The 22828-nt window shown below is 39.0% G+C and overlaps 1 protein-coding gene across 5 annotated transcripts in view; it reads right to left on the bottom strand.

Annotated features, from left to right (window-relative positions):
- Positions 1 to 22828, bottom strand: part of RASGEF1B (RasGEF domain family member 1B) — a 555855-nt gene that overhangs the window by 341655 nt on the left and 191372 nt on the right. For all 5 annotated transcript variants that reach the window (XM_035004687.1, XM_035004688.1, XM_035004689.1 and 2 more), the window contains one exon: positions 19503 to 19556. In XM_035004687.1, the coding sequence (XP_034860578.1) occupies positions 19503 to 19556 (54 nt within the window). The remainder of the gene's footprint in view (positions 1 to 19502; positions 19557 to 22828) is intronic.

Genomic DNA, 22828 nt, shown 5'->3' with positions numbered 1-22828 from the left:
GGAGGAGGAGGAGGAGAAGAAAGCAAGCGGAAGGAAAGAAAAAGAGAGAAAAAGAAAAAGAAAAACCAGGGGTGCCTGGGTAATCAATTGGTTAAGTGTCTGACTTCAGCTCAGGTCATGATCTTGGGGTCCTGAGATGGAGCCCCCGTCAGGCTCCATGCTCAGCAGGAAGTCTGCTTGTCTCCCCCTCTCTCTCTGCTCCTCCCCCCAACTCATGCTCTTTCTCAAATAAATAAAATCTTTTAAAATTTTTTTTTAAATAATCTGATTAAAATGGGCAGAAAACATGAACAACCATCTCTCCAAAGCAGACATACAGATGGCCAACAGACACATAAAAAGATGTTCAATATCACTAATCAGGGAAATGTAAATCAAAACCACAATGAGATATCACCTTACACCTGTCAGAATGGCTAAAATCAAAAAGACAAGAAACAAGTGTTGGTGAGGATGTAGAAAAAATGGAACCCTCTCACATAGTTGGTGAGAATGCAAACTGGTACAGCCACTGTGGAAAATAGTATGGAAGTTCCTCAAAAAATTAAACATGCAACTACCCTATGATCCAGTAATCACACTACTGGATATTTACCCAAAAAATACAAAAACACTAATTGGAGAAGATATATGTACCCCTGTTTATTGCAGCATTATTTACAGTAGCCAAATTATGGAAACAGCCCAAGTTTCTATCCATAGATGAATGGATAAAGATGTGGTATACTACTTTGAATTGAGGAATTTAATACTATAGAATACAATTGAATTCACACAATTGAATACTACTCAGCCATAAAAAAGAATGAAATCTTGCCATTTGCAACAACATGTGTGGATCTAAAGGATATAATCCAAGTGAAATAAGTCAGAGAAAGACTAATAGCATATGATTTCATTCATATGCAGAATTAAGAAACAAAACAAAAGAATAAAGAAAAAAAAGAGACAAACCAAAAAACAGACTCTTAACTATAGAGAACAAACTGATGGTTACCAGAGGGGAGGTGGGTTACCAGAGGGAAGGTGGGTGGGGGATAGGTAATTAGGTAAATGGGATTAAGAGTACACTTGTCTTACCAATCAATAAGAACGGCAGAACTCCAGTGCTAGGGGAATACTGCACATAGAATTCATGGCTTTTTTCCCATGATTCTTTAGTCTTTCAAAGTTAATTTTTTTTTAACTTTTTTTTTGAATTTTTATTTTCCCTTTTTCAACCAACATCTTATCAATCCCTTTTTTAAAAAATATTTTTTATTTTTCATTTTTAGAGTCATATTCTACCCCTTCATAGTATTAACCTTATTTTTGGTATATATATATATATATATATATAAGTTGTTCTCTCTTTAAAATTTTGGGATACAGTTCCTTCTAACAGACCAAAATACACCCTAAATCTCTAGTGTATGGCTTTGTCCTAGTCTCCAACCTGATCACATTCTCTTGCTTTTTTTTTTAAATCCTCTTCTTTCTTTTTCCAACCAACTTCTTATCAATTCCTTTTATAAAATCATTTATAATTTTCATCTTTACAGTCATATTCCATCCCTTCATCGTATTAACCCTTATTTTTCTACATATATAAGTTTTTCTTTCTTTAAAATTTTGGGAGGCACTTTCTTCTACAAGCCAAAATACGCCCAAAATCCAGTATGTGCCACTGATCTATGCACCAGCCTGATCATATTTGATCATATTCTGTTTTTTTTGTTTGTTTGTTTTTGTTTGTTTTTATCTTTTTCTTTTTCTTTTTTCTTCTTTTTTCTTTCTTTCCCTTTCTTTTCCCCCAGTTTCAGGTGTGTTCTGATTTGTTTAGTGTATATTTTCTGGGGACGTTATTACCCTGTTAGCATTTTGTTCTCTCATTCATCTGTTCTCCTCTGGACAAAATGACAAGATGGAAAAAATCACCTCAAAAAAGAGAAAAACAGGCAGTACCGACTGCCAGGGACCTAATCAATACAGACATTAGTAAGATGTCGGAACTAGAGTTCAGAATGATGATTTTAAAGATACTAGCTGGGCTTGAAAAAAAGCATGGAAGATATTAGAGAAACACTTTATGGAGAAATAAAAGAACTAAAATCTAAACAAGTCAAAATCAAAAGGCTATTAATGAGGTGCAATCAAAAATGGGGGCTCTAACTGCTAGGATAAATGAGGCAGAAGAGAGAATCAGTGATATAGAAGACCAAATGATGGAAAATAAAGAAGCTGAGAAAAAGAGAGATAACCAACTACTGATTCACAAGGGCAGAATTCGAGAGCTAAGTGATACCAAAAGACAAAACAATATTACAATAATTGGTATCCCAGAAGAATAAGAAAGAGAGAGAGGGGCAGAAGGTATATTGGAGCAAATTATAGCAGAGAACCTCCCTAATTTGAGGAAGGAAACAGGCATCAAACAGGAGCCCGATGCAGGACTTGATCCCAGGACCCTGGGATCGTGACCTGAGCCGAAGGCAGATGCTTAACCATCTGAGCCACCCAGGAGCCCCTCTACCAAACATTTAAAGAAGAATTAATACCTATTCTTCTGAAACTGTTCTAAAAAATAGAAATGGAAGGAAAACTTCCAAACTCGTTTTATGAGGCCACCATTACCTTGATCCCAAAACCAGACAAAGACCCCATCAAAAAGGAGAATTACAGACCAATATCCCTATGAACATGGATGCAAAAATTCTCACCAAAATACTAGCCAATAGGATCCAACAGTACATTAAAAGGATTATTCACAATGACCAAGTGGGATTTATCACTAGGCTGCAAGATTGGACAACATCTGCAAATCAATCAATGTGATATAATACATTAATAAAAGAAAGAACAAGAACCATATGATCCTCTCAATAGATGGAGAAAAGCATTTGACAAAGTACAGCATCCTTTCTTGATCAAAACTCTTCACAGTGTAGGGATAGAGGGTACATACCTCAATATCATTAAAGCCATCTGTGAAAAACCCACAGCGAATATCATCTCAATGGGGAAAAACTGAAAGCTTTCCCCCTAAAGTCAGGAACATGGCAGGGATGTCCACTATCACCACTGCTATTCAACATAGTATTAGAAGTCCTAGCCACAGCAATCAGACAACAAAAAGAGATAAAAGGCATCCAAATTGGCAAAGAAGAAGTCAAACTCTCACTGTTTGCAGATGATATGATACTTTATGTGGAAAACCCAAAAGACTTCACCCCAAAACTGCTAGAACTCATACAAGAAATCAGTAAAGTGGCAGGATATAAAATCAATGCACAGAAATCAGTGGCATACCTACACACCAACAACAAGACAGAAGAAAGAGAAATTAAGGAGTCGATCCCATTTACAATTGCACTCAAAACCATAAGATACCTAGGAATAAATCTAACCAAAGAGGCAAAGGATCTGTACTCAGAAAACTATAAAATACTCATGAAAGAAATTGAGGAAGACACAAAGAAATGGAAAAACGTTCCACGCTCATGGATTGGAAGAACAAATATTGTGAAGATGTCAATGCTACCTAGACCAATCTACACATTCAATGCAATCCCTATCAAAATACCATCCACTGTTTTCAAAGAAATGGAGCAAATAATCCTAAAATGTGTGGAACCAGAAAAGACCCCCGAATAGCCAGAGGAATGTTGAAAAAGAAAAGCAAAGCTGGTGGCATCACAATTCCGGAATTCAAGCTCTTTACAAAGCTGTCATCATCAAGACAGTATGGTACTGGCACAAAAACAGACACATAGATCAGTGGAACAGAACAGAGAGCTCAGAAATGGACCCTCAACTCTTTGGTCAACTAATCTTCGACAAAGCAGGAAAGAATGTCCAATGGAAAAAAGACAGTCTCTTCAACAAATGGTGTTGGGAAAATGGGACAGCCACATGCAGAAGAATGAAACTGGACCATTTCCTTACACCACACACAAAAATAGACTCCAAATGGTTGAAAGACCTCAATGTGAGACAGGAGTCCATCAAAATCCTAAAGGAGAACACAGGCAGCAACCTCTTTGAACTCAGCTGCAGCAACTTCTTCCTAGAAACATCGCCAAAGGCAAGGAAAGCAAGGGCAAAAATGAACTATTGGGACTTCAGCAAGATAAAAAGCTTTTGCACAGCAAAAGAAACAATCAACAAAACCAAAAGATAACCGACAGAATGGGAGAAGATATTTGCAAATGACATAGCAGATAAAGGGCTAGTATCCAAAATCTATAAAGAACTTATCAAACTCAACACCCAAAGAACAAATGATCCAATCAAGAAATGGGCAGATGACATGAACAGACATTTTTCCAAAGAAGACATCCAAATGGCCAACAGACACATGAAAAAGTGCTCAACATCGCTCGGCATCAGGGAGATCCAAATCAAAACCTCAGTGAGATACCACCTCATACCAGTCAGAATGGCTAAAATTAACAAGTCAGGAAATGACAGATGTTGGAGAGGATGCAGAGAAAGGGGAACCCTCCTACACTGTTGGTGGGAATGCAAGCTGGTGCAACCACTCTGGAAAACAGTATGGAGATTCCTCAAAAAGTTGAAAATACAGCTACCATACGATCCAGCAATTGCACTAATGGGTATTTACCCCAAAGATACAAATGTAGGGATCCAAAGGGGCACATGCACCCCAATGTTTATAGCAGCAATGTCCACAATAGCCAAACTATGGAAAGAGCCAAGATGTCCATCGACAGATGAATGGATTAAGAAGAAGTGGTATATATATACAATGGAATATCATGCAGCCATCAAAAGGAATGAAATCTTGCCATTTGCAACAACGTGGATGGAACTGGAGGGTATTATGCTGAGCAAAATAAGTCAATCAGAGAAAGACATGTATCATACAACCTCACTGATATGAGGAATTCTTAATCTCATGAAACAAACTGAGGGTTGCTGGAGTGGTGGGGGATGGGAGGGATGGGGTGGCTGGGTGATAGACACTGGGGAGGGTATGTGCTATGGTGAGTGCTGTGAATTGTGTAAGACTGATGAATCACAGACGTGTACCTCTGAAACAAATAATACATTATATGTTAAAAAAAGAAGAAGAAGAAGAAGATAGCAGGAAGAGAAGAATGAAGGGGAGGAAATCAGAGGGGGAGATGAACCATGAGAGACTATGGACTCTGACAAACAAACTGAGGGTTCTAGAGAGGAGGGGGGTCGGGGGATGGGTTAGCCTGGTGATAGGTATTAAAGAAGGCACGTACTGCATGGAGCACTGGGTGTTATACGCAAACAATAAATCATGGAACACTACATCAAAAACTAATGATGTAATGTATGGTGATTAACATAATAAAAAAATACTTAAAAAAAAAGAGTACACTTGTCATGAAGAGCACTAACTAATGTAAAAAATTGTTAAATCACCAGATTGTACACCTGAAACTAATATGACACTGTATATTAACTATACTAGAATTGAAAGAGAAGAAAAGGAAGGAAAAGAAAAGATTGATTTAAAAAGAAAATATAATTGTTTTGTTTTGTTTTGTTTTGTCTTTTTACTTCACAGTTACAAATGGCAATAAAATAACATTAAGTTGAAGCCAAACCAGCAGGTTTTCTGACCAAGTCATGACTTTGCCTGATAGTCACTGATTCCACTAGAAATAGTTTGTCTGCAAACAAAAGCCAACTTTTATGTTTGTTTGTTTATTATTTGTTGTTTTGAGTATACTAGACACATTTGTTACATTAGCTTCAGGTGTACAACATAGTGATTTAACTTTTAAAATGATGAGGTAGCAATCTTGGTTCTAAGGATGTTGAATGGGCGGTTCAATAAGTGATCTAGCTTCCTCTGTTTATGAATGGAGGTCAAGATAAGAATCTACCGACACTCTGGCTTTCTCAATCCTTTAAATCCAGACACTGCTGAAATGCACATTACAGAGATAGAGCGCATTAGAAACATAAACATGGATTTCCTCTAGCAACTGATTGGTGTCTGGAGGAACAAAAAGACGAACATTTTGGTTAATTAACCTTCACACTTTTCTAGAACTAGAAGTCTTGTGAGCAAAGACTTTGAGCTACCCATCAGCTTGGAGAAGTAGACTATCAGCACATCCTAGCTGTCCAGATTAGGATTCTAAGATTCCCTATTTATGAAACTGATCTGGGACCATCTGAGCACATATGTTAATGGACTAAGACACAGGAGCTGTATTTAGGTAAAAGAGAAGGCAGAAAATTTGGTGCAAATTTTTCCTTTCAGGAGAAAGGAAAGATATAGACAAGAAAGGGGTTAATGAGCACAGTGGAGGATATGCTATGGCCTATACCTTTCCTCCTAGATTTAGGAACAGGTCCTGTGCCTCAGTGGGGAGTGGTAAGATCTGAAGTTGAAGACACTGTGTCCATGAAAGACTCTGTGGAACTCTAAAAACGAGAGCCCAAGTTCTTTGCAGACCTGTGGAGAGGGGCGCTCTCCAATTTTATCACTGAAGAAGAGCAGCACCCTGCAGGGTTATGGAGCAGAGCTACGCAGCAGTGGTGCCCGCCTGTGGACCAGGCTGACAGGTGAGCAGTGTTTTCATGGAAAGCTGACAGCCAAAGCAAAGACAAAGTTCCCTCAGGTGACCAGTTAGCCGGCCTCCATTAGGAAACCTGAGAAATCCATGTGAAAAGCTCTTAGGAACTTTCAAAAACACATGGTGAGAGAAACATGGCCAAGAATTAAGTTGTCTATGTCAGCAGGTGGGTGCTAAGATCAGGCAAGATACAGTAGTCAATGTTGGTGTCTGTGCTCACAGCTTGGTGAGGGCATTTTCTGTAATGCCACCTGCACTTGTGGCCAAAGAAGATAACAATAAAAGAATAGCCTCTCAGAGGCAGAGCCAGAGGCCTGGGAAAATCATCCCCTAGAAAGAGAAGCAAGGCCTACCCTTCAAGATAAGGGGCCACACGGATGTCAGGATTACACAACCAGCAGCTGCTGTGAGTCTGTTTCCCCTTTCTGGTGGTAGGAAGCAATGTGGTTATCTCCCTCCTGTCTCATCACGATCTGTTGCGTGTGTGCGCAGATGGGGAGATAATTTGCTGTGGAGGGGGTAGACAGATTTGTCTCTAGATCAAGAGAAACTAGTTCCAGAAATGATGTAGACTCTGATGGGATTTGAGTTTGATGTCATCACGGGGCAGTAACTTCTTGAGGTGGGTACTTTTATTATCTTCATTTTAAAAATGAAGAACTGCTACACCCAAATCCATTCATACTGAAATGTTCTCTGTGCAGGTGAGGTGTTTCTCCTTCTAGTCAAGGTTAATTTCTGCACTTTGTGCTCTGGCTCCCGTGGGCAGCACCCTTTCCTCTCCATCTCCAAGACATTCCTGCACCAATTGATTCCTCCTTTCTCAACATCGTCAAACTCTCGGAACCCTCTCTACTGGCTCATTAGCTTTGTCTCCTTTTGTGTCTGTTGTTTTGTTTGATCCCTAAAAAAGTAGTGCTCCCAAAATTTCTCTTTTCACCTGGTTTCTCACCTTGCTCTTTTCAGTCTGTCCAAGGCTTTATATTTACTCTCAAGGCTTTAATAACCATGTCCTTAGTTGGTCACTCCCACATCTAAATCTTAAGTAATACTATACTTTGCTAACTGAGGCACTCAGGAACATAATATTTTAATTTTGCATTTATGTTTTTATGTGTTCTAGTTTGAAAACAAAGCCCATGTTAACTCTGGATTTCAGTTTGACTTATAATAGTAATATGTTGCATGAAATGCTTTTCTGGCTGTCCTTGAGCACAGTGTGGAAGCTTGTCATTGACTTTCGCTCACTAGACCTTTCTAAACTATTAAAGTACAAATAATTTCTCCAAAAAAAAAAGAAAAAAGAAAAGAGCAAAGTGTGGCACAGAGGGGCTTAATAACTTGAGCATCACAGAGTTAATGCTGCAGGCAGCCTTTTATTTGGGCAATTTGGCTCCAGAGTCATTTAGTACTTACATAAAACTAGAAATTATATCATGTGATGCTATAAATATTCTACATGTTACCTAGCCTACGTTTACCAATAAATAAATAATAACTCCATTTGATGTGTAAAAGTACATTGTCACATTCTTTCAGAGGACCAAAAGATTTTTTAAAAGCTTTAGAGAGCCTGGAAGAGCACTGAGGAAATGTTCACACAAAGCATTTCCCCTATCATGATTAAGACTAAAACCAAAGGAAGAAAGCCAGATGCTCAGGTTGGAGCAGGACAGAAAGCTACACAGTCAGTGGTCCTCATTATGACCATGTGATTTGTACCTCAGCACATCTCTGCAAGGAACGGTGAACAGAGCTCTGTCCTCCAACATATTTCTGCCTTTTATAAGTAAACCGAAAAGAGTTTTCCAAAGGGCAGCCCTGTAGCAACCTGAGCAGAAGGTGCTGCCTGGCCGCACAACAGGGGCACACAAAACATTTGCAAACCTGCAGGATGCTTCCTCTGAGACACCTGGCAGCACTGCTTTTGACGACTAAGACTCAAAGCCCCTTAAGAGATAACAGGGGCCTCTCAAAAAGCCAGATTACCTTTGATGACACCAGACCAGCCTCAAGACCTTTTCCTGCTTGAATAACCTTGGGACTTCCAGATTTCCATTATGCAAGATGACAAGCTCTGATTCAGCCACAGTGCAACCTTTCATTAGACATCTTCTGCTTCCTCCAGATGCCGGCCTTTGTGACTCTCCAAACAGAAATGGGAAACACTTTCCTTTTTGTCTTCGTCCCACCTCTGGGACTGCAGGAGAGGAAAGACTTGGCCAGAAACCTCTCTCTAAAGAACACCAAGTGGAAAGAGACCCCTCCTCAGGAGGACATAGCACCTGTCTTTCCTATGGAGACAGGTAGACACTTGAGGCAGGCTTCGGGAGAGCGGCAAGTCACTGGAAGCAGCCCTCCGCAGCTCTTTTCACCGGCAACCATGTTCAGGTGCTTTTGCAGCAAGCTGCCAGCTCAAGGCTCTAATTAATTAAAAGGCTCTTCTTGCCAGGGATATTGGCCATTTGACATCTCAGTTGGAGATTAGAGCTCATGAAGGTTCAGCTTTGGAAGAACAGCTCTGCTGTTACCACATTTGATCTCCCCAGTGGGAAAACCCAAGTGCCCAGAGTTGCAATAATCATGTTAAGTGCCAGTTTCCTTTGCCAAAAAACAGTACACTCTTTTCTTTATCCTTCCCTTGGGGAAAACTCCCACTGGGTCATTTACTGGGTTCTCTGCTTATCTTGCAATTCCACACCAGAAGCATCTTTTTTTTTCAACATATATAGGCAGTTCCACAAGCCTGCACGGTCTGTGATTTTAAAGACCATTAAATTTAGGCTCAACCCCAGAAGCAGGACAGAGCACATGATCTCCTGCAACAATATTTAAAATGCAAGCAACATTGGAGAGTTATCCCACTAATTTCCATGGGGCAGGCAAGTCTTTGAAAAGACCATCCTTCAACCTCTGACTCAAAACATAAATAGTCCTGGTCACCAAGCAGATAGAACCCAGAGGTGCATTTCAGTGTTGTCCTGATGAGAGAAGAATGAGATGGGGACACTGACCAGATTAGTGGCTCTCCCAGGTAAGGTTACTCACAGCCTTTTCTCTGCTACCAAAGCATACAGAACTTGCCCTATTGTGATTTATCCAAGTATAGTATTGCCCACCCCCTAAACTATGAGTGCATTCATGACAAGGATTCTTCTGTCCTTTATCCTCCAAATAATCATGGGAGGCTTTCAATATGTATTAAATAGTAAATTAATTGGGTCTAGGGGAAATGGACACAACTTATAACTTATACCTTGTTACCTGATATATTAGGTCAAGGAAAGAAAAAAGGAAGGAAGGAAGGAGGGAGTAGAGAAAGTTAAATAGGGAAATGAAGAAAATGAAAAAAGAAGAATAAAAAAAGAAATAGAAATTTATGAAAGTTATTGAGATGCACAAGCTAGAAATTATGGTTGCAAAAATGCCTGGTGTTAGGTTGTATCTATAAAAAAAAAAAAAGAGGCAAATATAGGCTAATGGGCAAAAGAAACCCATATATTAACATTCAGAAAAGGCAATGGATATACATTTATTTGAGGGACAGGATATTTTATATTTTATTCTGTACCTCCAAGCAAGTAATAAGGTATTTTTACCTGCCTATGTATATTCTAGGTGCTGGCATAAGAAGACATACAAAGAGTAGGTTCTCCACCTTCCTTTCTTTTTCATTTTGAGCCTTCTGCTGGAAGCTTTTGGTGGAATGATCCTACGCCAAGTTTATGAATTAACAAACATTATTAAATGTCTACTATGGGCTTAAAATTGTGTCAGGTGCTGGAGGTACAGAAAAGTATACTCACCGTACTATTAGGAAATTTTTATGTTTCATTTATTAAGAAATGTTTTGCTCTTACAGAGCTGAAACCCATAACAATATTGAACTTGAGTGCATTCTCATTATTAGGAATTAGAATTACTAAGAATTAGAGACCCATACCAGGGTATTTCTCCAGTGCAACTACAGCTTACATTTTTGCAAATGTGCATTTTAGCCCAAGTCCATTGATGTACTTTTGGTGTTGTTGCTCTTTTAGAGAAAAAAATAAAGTGAGACTCCAGCTACCAAGGTTCAAATTATTCTCTGCACAGGGATGGAATAATGAACATCTCTTACTGAGACACTGCTCTAAGAATTTTACATGGATCCATCTATTCATCCTTAACAGCAGTTCTATAGGTTGATACCATGATTTGTCTCATTCTATACATGAGACAAGTGAGGCACAGAAAAGCTGAGTAATTTGGACAAAGCTGTAGAGCTGGTGGGTAGTGGAGCATGGACTCCCGTCACAGAAATTGGTCTCCAGAGCCTGTGCTCTTAACCCCTGCCCCATACTGCATCTCAGGAGAGTAGGATTGGAAAAAATGTAACAATAAAAATCAAAACCAGACAATAAGAGAGGAAAGGAGAGTGTATGGAATCCGGAAACATCTATCTTATCCCAAATACTGCAAATCAGTGCTAAGAGCTCTTTCTTGGCTGGGAGAGTGAGGCAGGGCGAGGCAGGGAGGCAAGGAAAGAGGAAGGGCTGAAGTGCTTCCCCTGTGTTCAAAGAGAAACAATTGTCCCCCCCATAAATTAGTGGCCTGTGTTGGCACATATGAAAAAAAGGATAGAAATTTGCAAATATATGTATCACCCTTTATCCAGCAGAGAGCACTACATCAAGTTAGCAAAAACAGCACTCTGCCAAAAACGAACCTTCCTAGCTTCCAAAAAAATCTATTTAAAAAGTGAACAGTGTTCAAATTTACTTGAAATAATACCCTTCACGGTGACTGTTCCAGAACATGGGTTTCTGTCTTTCAGGGGTGGGGAGGGGGAGTCAGAGGAATTTCTTCAATGCTGACAGGGTTGGTCTGGTCTTTATGTCCTTTCTCAGGGCATGGGAAGAAGCCACCATGACCTACCAGCCCAGAAATTCTGCCAAGAAGCTGAGAGTCATGGGACTCTGCCCAGCCAGCTTTGTGTAGGTCAGTGAATACTGTCTAGACATTAAGTCTTGATCTTTGAAAGAGGAAGCCAGATACAATATAGCTTCAAAAGGCTGAGGAACCAACTCTGAGTAAATATCTTAACTGCTGATATTACTATCTTGGGCTGTGTTTACCCAGAGACCTATTCATCAACCATGATGAAAAACTTAAATTTTCCAATAGCCCATTACATTCTAGATTCTTAATCATCTCTTCCTAAAGGAAGAATGAAGGTAGTGAAGCATCACCTATGTCTATTAAAAATAAAAATACCACACAGTAGGCTCAGAGATGATGTGGGCACATGCTCTGCACACTCATACATCATTGGTAATAGTGGAGAGCACCCAAGTCAAAGCCAAGGGTGGGTAGAATAGGTAGCACAGTCAACACAACCACAAATAATCCTATAAATTACTGCCACCAACAGATAGATTTCCTTTAGGTTTCCATATATTCTAAAACCAATACTTTTTTTAAAAGATTTTATTTATTTATTAGAGAGAGAGCACTAGAGAGAGAGAGCAAGCATGAGTGGGGGGCAGAGGGAGAGGGAGAAGCCCTCAGCAGGGAGCCCAACGTGGGGCTCGATCCCAGGACCCTGGGATCATGACCTGAGCCAAAGGCAGATGCTTAACCAACTGAGCCACCCAGGCGCCTCTAAAACCAATACTTTCTATATGATAGGGATACATTTCCTAGAGATACTATTTTTAAAAGTTGTCATTGAGGGCTGCCTGGGTGGCTCAGTCAGTTGAGCACTGACTCTTGCTTTTAGCTCAGGTCAAGGTCTCATGGGTCCTAAGACCAAGCCTCATGTGGGGCTCTGCGCTCAGTGCAGCGTCTGACTGGGATTCCTTTTCCTCTCCTCCCCCTCTGTGTGTGTCTCTCTCAAATAAATAAATATTTTAAAAAAGAAAGAAGTTGTCATTGACATGAGTTAAGATATCAGAAGTCCAGGGAGAGAGAACAGAGGGACATACAGAGAGAGAAATGGAGCATCTCCCAACCAAAATGTTACAATAAACCATCAAAATGGCTAAATTTTTAAAATAAACTCTCCAACCTGAGGAACCTATTTTTATGACAACAGACAGGGATTTGGGCTGAGATTCTAGGTTACCATATACAGATGAAAGTTACAACAGGATAAAGCAGGTCATTTTGACACCAAACCGAAAAATGCCTATTTTTCATTTCCAAGTAATTTGTGAAACAGAAATCTCTGACCTTTAACCCATCCCTGGGATTCATTTTATCCCTTACCCTTGCCCCATCCATCACCCTCACCTGTCCATCACCCCTAACCTATCTCTGACCTGTGCCCCAGGGGTGGGAGTCAGGGTCAGAGCCAAGATCCTCTGAGAAGGGGTAAGGATATATGTTTTGCCCATTACTTCAAATTAAAGTACTAGAAGTCCAGTAGTGCTATGACAGAATGTCCCTACACAAAAAAAGCTGAGTTGACACATCTGGATCTGAATATCTTGCACTGAGAGATTTAAAAGTATCAAGACACAAAGATATAAATATCAATGAGCATAAAACAGGTAGCAGGAGACATGGAACATGCTTGAAGATCTTTCTCTGCTGCTCATCCCTCAGTACACATCTCCCCACGAGTCAACTTTAGTTAAATAACGTAGGGTGGAGAGGTTATAGAGGAAAGAAATGAGAAGACATGAATTAGGCCTATCTTCTAAGAGTCTACTTGGAGTTTAACATGTACCCTAGAGTAAGTCACTTCATATCTTGGCATATCCATTTTTCCTCTATAACATATTAACAGTAATAACTGCCTTGCAATAAGAGGCACCCAATAAATAATCATGAATGAATGAATGAATTCACATATATCTCCTAGATGCTTTTAGGTTCTGCAAATTAAAAAGTGAACTGGTCTTTGGCTGAAAATAAGAACAGGGATTCTTACAACTCTGTAAAGTAGTGTTTAGGAAGTAGGATATTTGCTATCTTTCACTAAACTAAACACTTCAATCCATGCCCCCCTCCCACCCAGCTATCCACTAACACCTTATTTTATTGCAGAAATTGCCTTCAAAAATAAACCCTGAATATAAGTATCCTTTTCTCAACTCCCAGGAAAAGAAAAAGAAAAAAAAAAAAAAAACCCTGCTTTTTTTAACAAAATGGCCCCAGAATGATATTACATTAATGGACAATCATGTATTCAGCAAATCCATTCATTCAATAAGCTTTTATGAGCCCTTACTACCAGGGAGGTATTGTTATTCCTAACAGAATCCATTATTGTTCTTCCCCTCCAAGAGATAATAGTTTAAGGGGAAGCTGAACCGATAAATAAATATTTAGAATCCAATGGCAGGAAGAAGTAGCAAAACACTAAAGCAATGGTATGTCAGACTGCCTGGATTCACATCCTGGCTCCAACACCTACTACTGGTGTATCCTCGAGCAAGTTCTTTAATGTCACTAGGCCTCAAATTCTTTATCTGTAAATGGTAGTAATAATTTTACTTACCTCAGAGGGCTGTTATAAAAATTGAATAAGGGGATCCATGTAAAGTACTTTTCACAGGAATGAGAATATAGTAAACACTTGACAAGTTTTGTGGTTGTTGTTAGGTGTTATACCTTGGTGTAAGTACAAAACATTATGAACTCCAGGTGAAACCACTCATCTTTCCTGGAGAAACCAAGAAAGTCTTTGAAAAGGAAACAACAATGTGAGGGATCTCTCCGTAGAAGACTAAGCTTTCAAGCAGACAAGAAAGGGAAGATAGCATTCAAGAAGAAGAAACAGGGGCGCCTGGGTGGCTCAGTTGGTTAAGCGACTGCCTTCGGCTCAGGTCATGATCCTGGAGTCCCGGGATCGAGTCCCGCATCGGGCTCCCTGCTCGGCGGGGAGTCTGCTTCTCCCTCTGACCCTCCTCCCTCTCATGCTCTCTGTATCTCATTCTCTCTGTCTCAAATAAATAAATAAAATCTTTAAAAAAAAAAAAAAAGAAGAAGAAGAAACAGTTTGTACAGGGGCACAAAGTTATCAAAAAGTTTTGCATTCAGGAGCAGTCTGCTCAAGACCTCTAGACTCCAGCACCTAGTAAAATACCAGGAGATAAGGCTGAAAATAATGGGAATGACTTGTTGAGTTATGCAGAGGAGTATGGGGTCTATTCTGAATAAAACTTGAATCCCTTAGATGCTTTTAAATAAGATTTGACATGAACAGTTGTGTTTGTTGTTTGTTTTCTGGAAAGTAACTCTGGTAGTGTTTTGGAAAATGGAATGAAGAAGAAAAGACTTGGTATAAGAAAAGAGCAAGGAGGGAGTTGTTACAACCTTCCAAAGGAGGAATAAGAAGGGAAGGAAAAAGATGATGGAGAGATTCTAGGGACATCTCAAAATGGAATTTACAGAATTTGATAGCTAGTTGGATGTGGGAAGTAAAGAAACAAGAGAAATCAAGGATGACACTGACATTTCTAGCTTGGAATGGTAAAGCCATTGACTAGAGTGGTGAATATAAGAGAAGAAGGCTCAGGATGGGAGAAAATATCTGTAAAAGAGAATACATATCTTTATTTACATTAAGACATGGTCTATGGGACAACAAAGTGGAAAAGACCTCTAGTTAATCAGCAACACAGATCTAGGGTTCAGAGGAGATTTCATTACTTGAGACACAGATTTGAGAGTAATTTTCTTAAAATAGACCCCATCTGAATAGGCAAGACTGCCCAGAGATTGTTGATTATGTACATGGTACTATCTATGCAAAATATTGTAGGGGAATGTCTGTAGGTTAAATAAATATTGTTGAAATAGTATAGCTATATAGACTCAAAGCTGGTTGAATAATAATCCTACCTCCCCATCAAAAAATTAAACAAAAAAAGTGGATGAGTTGACCAGAGTTATCTAATGACAAAGACCTACTCTGGCTCCCTGCTTTCATATAATATGAGTTCTATCCTTTCTTCCTTCCCTGATATTCTATAGCAAGATGTGTCCCTCCATCTATCTAAGGTTAATGCTGTGCTTTGGCATCTCCTTGCCTTTCTATTGTCTTCTTTCTAGCATTTAAACACACTTACTCAAATCTGCCCCAACTTAAGAGACCCTCCCTCATCCCAATAGCCCCCACTAACTACTCATTTCTTTCCTTCCTTTTGCAACGCATTCCTTTAAAGACTAGCCTACCATTTCTATTTCCTTCCTCACTCAATATTAAACCCACTGTAACCTGGCTTCTGCAGCCATCACTTGTATCTCACTAAAACCAACAATGACCTACAATATTGATAAACCCAGTGGACGCTTTTTAGTCCTAATTTTACTTAACCTCCCAGCAAAAGTTTTGATACAAGTGACAACCTCCTTTTTAATGACTCACTTTTTTATTGATTTGATTTCTGTGACACTACATCCTTCTGATTTCTTCCAACATCTATGGCCCTATCTTCTCACTTTCCTTCACAGGAAATAGTCTTCTCCCAGGGCTTATATACCAATACTCCCAGATTCTTATAAACACTCTTCATTTCCACTCCACACATTCCCTGGGCAATCTTGTCCATTCACACTCTGTCAACCATTCTCTATATGTGTATTTCTCCCATATTCATATTTCTATCATAGAACGCTATCCTGAGTTATAAATCAACATGCCCAGATCCCTGCTAGTCATCTTTGCTGGGAGATCTTACAAACACTACAAACCTGACATGTACCAATCTGAACTCATCAACTTCCTCCCTGACCCTATTACCTAAGAAAATTGCACGCTAATGGAACACTGGGTGTTATGCCCAAACAATGAATCATGGAACACTACATCTAAACTAATGATGTAATGTATGGTGATTAACATAACAATAAAAAATTAAAAAAAAAAAAAAGAAAGAAAATGGCACGCTATTCTACCAGTTGCCCATGCCAGAAATCAAGGAATCATCCTTAGCTATTTCCTCTACCATATATCCAAACTATTATCATATATTGTTGATCTTATCACTCAAATATCTCTTGATCTTCAATGCTATTATTCTAATCCTGGCTACTACCATCTCTTGTCTAGAATATAGCCTTAGACCTAGACTTCATGTCTGATATCTTGCTTCTTCTGTTCTTCAGCAACCAAATGATTTTAAAATAAAAATCATATCAAGTCACATACACCTACCTTCCCAAGTAAAAATTTCTTGTTACCCTTAAAATAAATCCAAATTCTGGTTTTACAAGCCCCTCCATGATCAGGCTTTTTTTTTTCTTTTTTGTCTCACTGTTTATCATTCTCTATTTCAAGTTGCAATTTTCAGACATTCTGAACATTTTATAGTTCTCTACCTCTCCAGATTTTCATACTTGGTGTTTCCCTGCCTCCACCTTGTCTTCATGTGGCCAAACCCCATTCATTCTTTGGATATCTGCATGAAGGCCACTTTTTTTTTTTTTTAAGATTTTTATTTATTTAACAGAGAGAGAGAGAGAGCACAAGTAGGCAGAGTGGCAGACGGAGAGGGAGAAGCAGGCTCTCCGCCGAGCAGGGAGCCCAATGCGGGGCTCGATCCCAGTACCCTGGGATCATGACCCAAGCCGAAGGCACCCGCTTAACCGACTGAGCCACCCAGGCGCCCCAAGGCCACTTCTTCAGGAAAGTTTTTCTGACCCCTAGATTAGGTTAGGTTTCCTTCATGTAAGATCTTATAACCTCCCAATTTAAAAAAAGAATCATATCATCCATCACAATTTTACTTGTCCAATGACTACCCATATGTTCTATGAGGGAAAAGGTCATATGTGACTTGTTCACCATAATATTTCAGTTCATGTCACATAGTAGGTGCTCAGTGATCACTTGGTAACTGTGCTGGATGAATCAAATTGAGTCATAGAGACTGACTATGCTACTCTACTTTGTGCATGACAAGAACTGAGAGAGGTAGTAAATAAGTTGGATAACAGAACTGGGTTTATAAATTATCTCAATTGATCAAATTGTAAAAATGAATAAAATAAATATAATGGCCTATATTCATACTCAAAGACTCATTTACATAAATATAAAAGAAAATCATGTTTTAATAGCAGGTCATGTGAAAATGTCTTAAGAGCATGTGCAAGGACTTCAAATTTCACATGGCCCACAGAGGAACATGGCTGATAAAGAGAAACTGATGCCATCTTACACTGTATTAGTAGAATATTAGTGTTACACTGAAGAAAGCCTACAGCTTGTCCTTTCATCATAGCCCATTCTTACGTTGTACCTGGCATACACCAAGTATGTAAAGAAAACTCCTAAATGAAGAGTAAAGTCTTGAAGTGTTTTTGCCAAACTGACCACACCTGAAGAACAATACATAATTTTTGGCATTGGTAACAAAGAGTATGCAAAAAAAAAAAAAAAAAAGTATAACCTAGTCTAGAAGGAATAATAATACCTAACATAGCATTGATTATGTATTGAGCACTGTTCTAAGCACTTTATATATATTAACTCATCTATCATATGAAGTAGGTACAATTATTATCCCCATTCTACAGTGATAAAAGTGAGGCACAGATAGCTTATGTGACCAGAGTCACATAAGTAGTAAGTGGGAGAGCCAAGTATTGAAACCAAATAGCCAGCAACCAGCAGCCCACACTTCTGGAAATCAATTATAACAATATTCTACTAGAAATAAAAAAGGAAAACCATTAGCCCAGGAGTGAGCTGGGGAGAAGATTCAGAAGAAAGCATATTAACTGGCTTCATACTTTAAACATCAGGCAGAAATCAAAAGGAAACAGATCCTGGCTCAATAAAATGAAGAACTTTCTAATGCTTTGATTTGTCTCACTAGTGAACAGTCAGGGTCATTGGGTTCCCTGTTAATAGAGTATCCAGGTAGAGGCTAGAAGTCCTTCTATACATGGTATCAAGAGCAGTCCCACTCTGGGAAAAAGGTGAGAATAGAGAACCCCTGAAGTTCATTTTCTAGGATCTGTAATGTTAAGAATACAACATGCACCTCAATCTCAGACAGCCCAGACCAGAACTCAATCAAGATGGGGATTTAATAGGCAATAAAAAACTACCAAGATAATGAAATGGATGGCATTCAGAATAGTGGACCCTCACATCACCTTTAAAGATGAAGATCCCAGCTACCTTTTTCCATATCAAGCAAATTCAGAAATGGAAACAGCACAGCAAAACAATGCCATGCTATAAAACCCTAAGAAATGCCAAGTTACTAATATATGAGGCACGGGTCAACTCTTTATGCACCTGGTTTTCCATATCAATAGATAGTGTCAAAGAATTTATTTGCGTTGTTCAGACTGTGAAATCGCTTCTTTCCCCTCAAAAAGGAGAAGATCTAGTTAAACCTGAGATTAAAGAGGCAGATAAAAGAGTCTCCTGGACTGTGAAGGCCAGGAATTAGACATGCAGCTACTGCTATAGCAGTCAGTCTCCAGACAAGATCCATTACAGGGACGTCTTCCATCAGATGCTAGCGAGGCTAATCCTTTTGCAAAGCATGACAGCTTCTCAAACTTGACTGTAGTGAATCCAAACCAGATTTTTATGCTATATGATCAGCTTTTAAAATACAAAATCATTTTTATATTGTGTTGAGTTTAGGTTTATTACATTTAAATTTGGAAACAAGGATATAGATGCCTGCAATGCAGCTTGTCCCAGACTCCCTTGATGCTCATCTTGCAGAATAAAATGTCAGATAATAGTGAGATAGAAATAAATATATGCAACCAGACCTGCTTGATAACAAAATGCTGTCAAATGATAACAGAGTTTTCCACATCCTTAAAGAGAACCATTCAAATTTCCATCTCTGAAGAAAGAGAGCTACAGCATGTCACCGGAACATTCTCATTGATCCGTAGCTTTTCAACTGCATGTCATCAACTCTGAAGCCATTTAGTACTCTGACAACAAGTTGGAAATTTTGGAGGCTGACTTACCTTTTTGCAGTCAGATAAGGACTTTTCGCTGGCCAATGTGCTGAAAATGGTGGTCTATGAAACAGAAAGTGGGTGACACATTAGAATCATCAAAGTGTAATGATATTGACTCTGCCTTGTTAATTTCTAATCCATGATGGGCAACACTTCTTATGACCCCATTGATTTCCCTGGATTTTAAAAAATGCCTGCCCTTCAGTACTCCCACTACCAACCACCCTACCCAAGTTGGAATATTCATTATGGGCCAACAACAACAGAGTGACATAAGGACTCTTACTTATCTTTGTTTCACGAACTAGGTACCTACAGCACAATTCGGTTAATTGTCAAAAATCACATACCTTGGAAAGAGGTGAGTAATCAAAGCCAAGAAGTCTGACTTTAGAACCCACCTTCTCACCCACACATGGTACACTCTCTCTTTCGCTTGACGAGATATGTGCATAATGTCAAATGCCAAACCATTCAAATGAAACCTATTATGAGCCTGAGTGATGAAGGGGAGCTTCTCCCCATTTAAGAGATTTGTGAATCTGAACAGCGGTACCAGATCTTGTCATCTGATCTCTATTTTCTTTAACACACTTGCTCTCCAAACGATTTACTTTTTATATATTTTTTTGTTTATTTTCCTGGCCTCATGAATGACTAAAAAGGCACTTTAGCATGCAAGGCCAGTTGGGATTTATATGCAAGTTTACTCCTTTTGGACTATCCTATGAAGAGTTAAATGTCTATGATCAACCACATAAATGGTATTGACATTTTTTTTCAGTAAACCTGTCTACTTTTTCTTTAATTACAAAATATATATTCTTTTTTTTTTTTAAAGATTTTATTCATTTATTTGACAGAGAGAGACACAGCGAGAGAGGAACACAAGCAGGGGGAGTGGGAGAGGGAGAAGCAGGCTTCCCGCTGAGCAGGGAGCCCGATGCGGGGCTTGATCCCAGGACCCTGGGACCATGACCTGAGCCGAAGGCAGACGCTTAACGACCGAGCCACCCAGGCACCCCACAAAATATATATTCTTAATGAGACAATCTCCGTTCTAACTTATCCTCTTGAGGTAATCAATAATAAAAATTTGTGTTCATCCGGGATGCCTGGGTGGCTCAGTCGGTTAAGCACCTAACTCTTGATTTCAGCTCAGGTCATGATCTCAGGGTCATGAGATGGAGCCCCGCGTTGGGCTCTGCCCTGGGCATGGAGCCTGCTTAAGATTCTCTCTCTCCCTCTCCCCCATCCCCTCTGCTTGCACGCATATGTGTGTGCTCTCTCTCACTCACCCTCAAAAAAAATTCTGTGTTCATCTTTCCACACTTTCTCTGTTTATTCAAATACATATCACATTATATGTAATTACATGACATATTATCTGCATTATATTGCATACGCACATATAGAAATTTCTTTTCTTCTTCTTTTCTTTCTTCATATCAACCTATTTAAGAATATAGTATCAGCACCTTTCCAGGTCAGCTCATATAGATTGGCTCATTCTTCTCAATAGCCACATGACATTCCATAATAGAGATATACCATATTTATATGTATGCTTTCCTTTATGGATGGACATTTGGTAGTTTCCACGTTTGGGTTCTTTTATTATTGCTTTTTGTTTGTTTATTCTTGTCTGCCATTAAAACTATGCTGCAATAAACATTTGTATGTATATGTAAATATATATGCAATATATACATATATATTATATATGTGTGTACATACACATATACATATTTATACCGATAATTTTATTTTGGTTGAATAGGGTCAAAAAACAAAAGAAATGTAAAATAAATAAAGACATTGGTATGGCTTGAAGATGTAATCTACATAAATTTTCTCATACTCTCTCCTTGCATAACATAAAAATGTCTACCCCCCTCCCAGGATTTTGTTTTGTTTTGGGACAAGCACTAGAGATAGTTAAAAATCTGAGCCAGCATATATTCTGATCCAAAGTAATATGCAGCATTAAAGGATAGAAAACACAGATGTGGATATACATACAAAAAAGCATATTTAATGAAAAAAATAAATTCAAGGTTTAGATTGGTATGATCTTGAAATACAGTTTGCTGGCAGTTTTTGTGTTTTTATTTTGTTTGTGAGAGAAGGTTTAAAAGTTATCTAGAAAGTTTGAATTAAAAGTAGAAAAGGAATGGGACGCGTGGGTGGCTCAGTTGGTTTAAGTATCTGCCTTCTGTTCAGGTCATGACCCCACAGTCCTGGGATGGAGGCCTGCATCAGGCTCCCTGCTCAGCAGAGAGCCTGCTTCTCCCTCTGCTCTTCCCCCCGCCCCCGCCCCAGCTTGTGTGCATTCTCTCTCAATCTCTCTCTTCTCTCAAATGAATAAATAAAACCTCTAAAAAAAAGTGGAAAAGGGAAAGAAGGGAAGAATTTTAAGTGGTGGAAGAGGAAAAGCAAAAGTGAAAAAAGAAGGGCAAGATAAAAAGTTCACAAAATCAAACATAACAGAATTATCAGGAAAAAGAAAAAAAATGGCTCCCATAAAAAAACAGCCATCTTTGCTCAAAGTGAATGAGGGCATGTGACTCATTCTTCTTACCATAATTAAACCCACTGACCTAATTTCAACCCTGACAAATAACAGCCCATGTTGACAGGAGTGGATATATTCTTGAAGTTCCATGCTGTCTTCTCCTTTGCTCTTGCCAGGTATATCTTAGTTTCTCTTGTTTCCATATTCCTTGTGACTAGAAGGAAAGATTCTTGCTTGCTATTCAAAGACTGAACCAGTAAGGAGAGAGAAAAGCCAAAGAAAGAGAAACAGTAGCTCTCAACGTGCTACTGAACCACTCCACCTGCAATCTTCCCATCAAATGCCTTCCTTATGATCTTTCTTTGCATTTATGTATATGTATACATGAGCACCATGTTATGAGAGAGGCCTCAATGTTCACACTCAGATTCCTGATCCGTGAAGATACAGACCCCACAAGACTTGGTCATTGCTGTAGCCCCATTATCTAGCCCAGTGCCTTCCATGAAAAAAGGTATCCAATAAATATGCACTAAACAGATGCAAAAAAAAGAAAAGAAAAGAAACGGCATCAGATGAAATTGCAGTCCTTGTCCCAAAACACTGCTTTGGAAGCGCGGTGCCAGAAAAGCAGCCTCACATATAATAACATTACAAAGTAAAGCCTAGGGAGAGAGGAGAATGAGAAATAAAAGACGTCCAAAAAGTAGTAAAATACAGTTTCTATTCAGTATATTTCTATTGTCTATTATCTGCTTGGTTTGGCTATCGATTTTTCAGTGTCGCCCTCTGAACATTTTGGACTGGATAATTCTTT

Source organism: Mirounga leonina, unplaced genomic scaffold, assembly GCF_011800145.1.
Source record: "Mirounga leonina isolate KUSES-001 unplaced genomic scaffold, KU_Mleo_1.0 Mir_129, whole genome shotgun sequence".
Lineage (NCBI taxonomy): Eukaryota > Metazoa > Chordata > Mammalia > Carnivora > Phocidae > Mirounga > Mirounga leonina.
Note: the sequence above shows the minus strand (reverse complement) of the source record. Positions and strands in the feature narration are given on the sequence as shown.